At 38.2% G+C, this 5,323-nt stretch overlaps 1 protein-coding gene across 1 annotated transcript; it reads left to right on the top strand.

Moving 5' to 3' along the window:
- Window positions 1–1,336: 1,336 nt before the first annotated feature.
- On the top strand, window positions 1,337–1,902 carry LOC147638054 (uncharacterized). Its single transcript, XM_086798739.1, has 2 exons — window positions 1,337–1,684; window positions 1,777–1,902. Exons 1-2 carry the CDS (start codon window positions 1,337–1,339, stop codon window positions 1,900–1,902), a joined length of 474 nt encoding a protein of 157 aa, XP_086654865.1.
- The last annotated feature ends 3,421 nt before the right edge of the window (window positions 1,903–5,323 follow it).

The raw sequence follows: 5,323 nt of genomic DNA, 5'->3' as shown, positions 1-5,323 counted from the left end.
AGTTGTTTATCTTTGATGTGAAGTGGTTCAAGGTAATCACGAATGGGCCACATGCAACTGTACGTAGAGACAAGAGTGGCCTCATCCAAGTGGACTCCACAAAGGTATGGACCGATCAGCAAGATACTTTTGTGCGCCCAAAGCATTGTGAGCAGGTTGTCTTTAAAGCGGATCCAAAAGATCCACGCTGGCTATTTGTGGTTCAAGTCGCCCCCCGCAGTAAGCAAATTTTTGAAGAATTTGAGCTACAATAGGGTGATATGGATGCACAGGGTGGTGGAGAGCAGCAAGAACAAGCCGATATCAACAATGAAGAGGAGCAAGCAAATGAAGAGGAGCAACTAGAGCAAGATCCAAATGAAGAGGTGCAAACCAATGAAGCTGAAAAACATGTTGAGGAAGAAGACATAGATGATGAGGACATCCTTCATCAAGGGACTTTTAATGATGAGGATGCTGAAATGTACATAGACATAGATCTCTTTGGGGCTACTGATCTTAATGATGATGATAGAATAGATAATAATTTTTAAAATGATGTATCTTAATGATTATGCAAATAGGTATGACATATTTGTAATGATTTTATGACATTGAAGGTCCTTTCAATTGTTTACCATTGTTAATGTTTACCGTCATAATCACTACTATAGGTGCAAGTTGATGTAGTTTTACCATTGTTGTTTATCATTGTTAATGTTTGTCATATGGTTCTTTCATTGTTTACCGTGTAATTTTCATTTCGCACAAGTTTGTCATATGGTTTTTTGTCCAACAGGCCATGGGTGATGACTCACCGCCGCTCGACTATAGTCCTGATTTCTCATTTAATCCTACACCGCAGGGCATGAGTCCCCAGCAGTTATATGGTTTTCTTTCGTCCATGACTCCAGAGCAGAGAGCCATGGCTCAGAGTTATTGGGGTTCTGGAGCAGGGACATTTGCCTCACCATCTGGCTTCCCGACGCCAGTTCCCACACCCGTAGGTACGACAGCAGCTCCCACACCTCATACCACACAGCCTTCCACTCCTCTTACAGCTCGATCTACCACTTCTTCACATAGACGTCGCTCACATAGTAGGTCTTCAGGGGGAGGTTGTTGTGGTGGTAGTGCCACAGATGCTGTGACACCACCACCACGTGAGCGTCATCCTTCGCTCTCATCTGTTGATAGCACACCCATAGGTTCACCTTCCACTCCCTGGGGTGCACATGACCATGACAACAGCAAGATATACACAATTAGGGATGGGGCACCAATAATGAATAGTGCAGGGAAGGCAATGAAGACACGCATTCGACAATTGTGCACTATACAGTTTCATGACTCTGTCATGACTAAATGGGATCAGCAAGATAAGGGGAAGAAAAATTATATAAATACAAAGATAAAGCAAGAGTTTCAGCCATCTGACCCTATGAATGTCGTCTCTAATGAGTGGATACAGTATACAGCTCGCATTTTGATGGGGCATCGTAGGTCAGAGGCGAGGGATGCATTTAGAGAGGGGAAAGAGAAACCTATTTGGCTAGATGACAGGGAGTGGGAAGCCATTGCTCAGGAGCTCACAGAGACACCAGAGAGGTTTCAACAACAAAGAGAGGCGGCAAGGGCAAGACTCCAAACAGTAGGGGCTTCTCATCTTGGGAGTGGTGGTTACGAAACCATGCGCCATGAATTCGTAAGTATTTGTAGCAATTTTATTTATGTAAATGTATGTATGTGGGCTAAATGTTGATTTCTAAAAGTTATAATTGTTAATCGTTTGTGTAGGAGTTGGCCATGAATCGCCCACCAAGTAGGCGAGAGGAGAAGTACGCTCACAAACATGGCCTTGTGGCCTTATTTGAGATGCTTGAAGAAGAAGGAGAGATCGTCAATTGGGAGGCATTACCATGATGTAAGATGACCTTCAAACTAATGGTATATGATCAAAAGATTCTTGAGTATTAATGTTTAATTTAATTTCTTGTTTATCGATCTGAAAAATAAAAAAACGAGCACGGTTGTTTTTGTGCTCTATTTTAGACAGAATGGTGCTGTTTGTTTGGTTGCTGTTGTTGATCCTGTTCATTGTTGCAGGCAGCCAGGCAACACTATTCTGTCCAAAAAAATTTTTGCTCTACAGCGTCGGTATATTCCCCGGTATAGACGCCGGTATAGTAATCGGTATATGTGCTAGTATACATGCCGGTATTATCATCGATATAGACGTCGGTGAAACGTCGGTATAGGCACAGGTATACACCACGGTATAAGTGCTGGTATAGTGGCCGGTATAAATGCCGATATAGTCGTCGGTATAGACGCCGGTGAAACGTCGGTATAGACACCGGTATAGGCGCTGGTATGAATCCACGATGCTTATACCAACATCGTCGTTCCGACGCATATACCGGCGTTTATACCGATGACGGGGCTTTTTTAGACCCCATTCAATGATGTCGGTATAAGCGCCGGTATTAGGCTACCATGTAGTAGTGACAGTTTCTAACGAACTCTCATCTTTCCACATTGTTCCACATCATTTCTCGTTATTCCACATTCTTCTACATCAATTCACATTGCTTCCAGTCATGCATTCCCATCGTCCTTCATCCATTCTCATCCAATCACATCATATTACATCTCATCACATCTCATCGTCCTTCATCCATTCTCATCCAATCACATCATATTACATCTCATCACATCTATCCTCATCACATCACATCACAACATATCCACATTACATCTCATCCATTCATATCACATCACATCCATCCTCATCACATCTCATCCATTCATATCACATCACATCCATCCTCATCACATCTCATCCATTCACATCTACCCATATCCACATCACATCACATCACATCCATTCACATCACATCTCATCCATTCACATCTACCCCGATCCACATCACATCACATCACATCCATTCACATCTCATCACTTCCACTCACATCTCATCACATTCATTCATATCTCATCAGACCTATTCACATCCATCACATTCATTGCATCCACATCACATCACATACATTCCATCCACATCTATCCTTATCGCATCACATCCATTCTATCCACATCTATCCTTATCACATCACATCCATTCACATCTCATCACTTCCACTCACATCTCATCACATTCATTCATATCTCATCAGACCTATTCACATCCATCACATTCATTGCATCCACATCACATCACATACATTCCATCCACATCTATCCTTATCACATCACATTCATTCCATCCATATCACGTCACATTCATTCCATCCACATTACATCACGTCCACATCTATCCACATCACATCTCATTCATTCCATCCACATTACATCGCATCCATATCTATCCACATCACATCTCATTTATTCCATCCACATTACATCACATCCACATCTATCCATATCTCATCACATCCATTCACATCTCATCTCATTTATTCACATCCATCCATTCATTCACATTCACATCTATCCACATCCATCCATTCATTCTCATTCACATCTATCCACATCCATCCACTCATTCACATGCACATCTATCCACATCCATCCATTCTTCACATTCACATCTATCCACATCCATCCATCCATTCATTCACATTCACATCTATCCACATCCATCCATTCATTCTCATTCACATCTATCCACATCCATCCATTCATTCACATGCACATCTATCCACATCCATCCATTCATTACATTCACAGCTATCCACATCCATCCATTCATTCACATGCACATCTATCACTTCACATCTCATTCTCATCCATTTACATCACATCACACCACTTCACATCCATTTACATCACATCACACCACTTCACATCTCATTCTCATCCGTTTACATCACATCACACCATTCACATCTCATCACATTCACATCCACATCGCATCACATCGCATCACATCCACTCACATCTTATCACATCACATTCACATCTTATCACATCGCATTCACATTTAGTACCATTTTCTACTTTCGATACCGATGGGACTTTTCTAAGTTTCTGCCAATTGCTTGGCCTAGTTAAAGGTACTTTTTCTCGATGGATATTTTCATATTCTTTCTCAAATTTCTCAAGTGAAATATATTCAATATTCTTCTTTTTGAGTAAGAGATTCATGGGATTTACAAAAATCAATTCTACCAATATTTTCCAATAAAATTAATAATGCTCAAAATTTCACTTTTGATAAATACTCATAATTTGAATTATGCCAAAAATTCCTCTTTTACCATTTAATTACTTGGATCTCAACATCATGGGAATTCCTCTTTTTGTATAAAAATAAATTTACTAAAATTTACTCTTTTCTCATAATCAATTAATTATGCATAATTACAAAAAAAATATTTCTCATGAATATGATGAAAATTATTCTTTTTGCATAGGATGTCCAATCCTAGAATATGGTAGGAAGTCCTCTTTTAGAATTATGCATAAAAATAAGATATGTATTATTTTCTAAAAATTTTACCATAGCTTCGCTGCTATTACTGATAATTCTCAATTTTTTTCTAAAGAATAAAAGCTTGTAAATGAAAATATGATAGTAGTTCCTCTTTTATGCTTAAAATCAAACTATGAATTTAAATCATAATTTTAACCATAATCATAAACTTAATTATGATTATCTCACTAGATTAAGCTCATTCCATTATTTCTCTTTTCCCAAATTGATAGGATAATCTATTTCTCATTTAGAATTAATCAAAGTAGTTTTTAACTACTTATAAATAATCTAACAAAAATAACCATTATTTTGTTAACACAAAATCATAAAAATATCATTTTCTTAATCTCTAGCTTAACAAGTCTAGAGTTTAGCTTAGAATTAAGAGACTATCATTGAGAAGCATCCTTTTTCAAGGGCTTTAGCCATAAAGATGGCTATTCTTTTAGAGAGAGAGATTTACTTAAAGAAAGCATTATAAATAAGCATAAAGATTAACTTTCTCTTAATTAAGCATTAATACTTTAAGGGAAAGCTTGATTTGAATTAAAATAATTATTTAGAAAGCTTCTCAAGCTTGAGAGGAGTTGAGAAGAAGAAAGTCATTGAGATAAATTAGAAAAAAACCATAAAATTTGATTTTACCTCCAAGTTTGGCTTGATTCTCTATTAGCAGCCCCCGACCAATCAATTGGTCCACCAAGAGAAGAAGAGAAACTCCAAGAGTTGTTGTAGAGAGAGAGAGCTCCAAGCTCTCAAGAGAGAGAAAAATTTAAGGGATAATAGAAAATATGATTATTTTAATATAATACTGGCATGAATTTTCCAGGTTCAGTTTGACTCAATTTGGACAAGATTTGGAACAG

Source organism: Cibotium barometz, chromosome 5 (genome assembly GCF_041138505.1).
Source record: "Cibotium barometz isolate CiBa-2024 chromosome 5, ASM4113850v1, whole genome shotgun sequence".
Taxonomy (NCBI): domain Eukaryota; kingdom Viridiplantae; phylum Streptophyta; class Polypodiopsida; order Cyatheales; family Cibotiaceae; genus Cibotium; species Cibotium barometz.
Note: the sequence above shows the minus strand (reverse complement) of the source record. Positions and strands in the feature narration are given on the sequence as shown.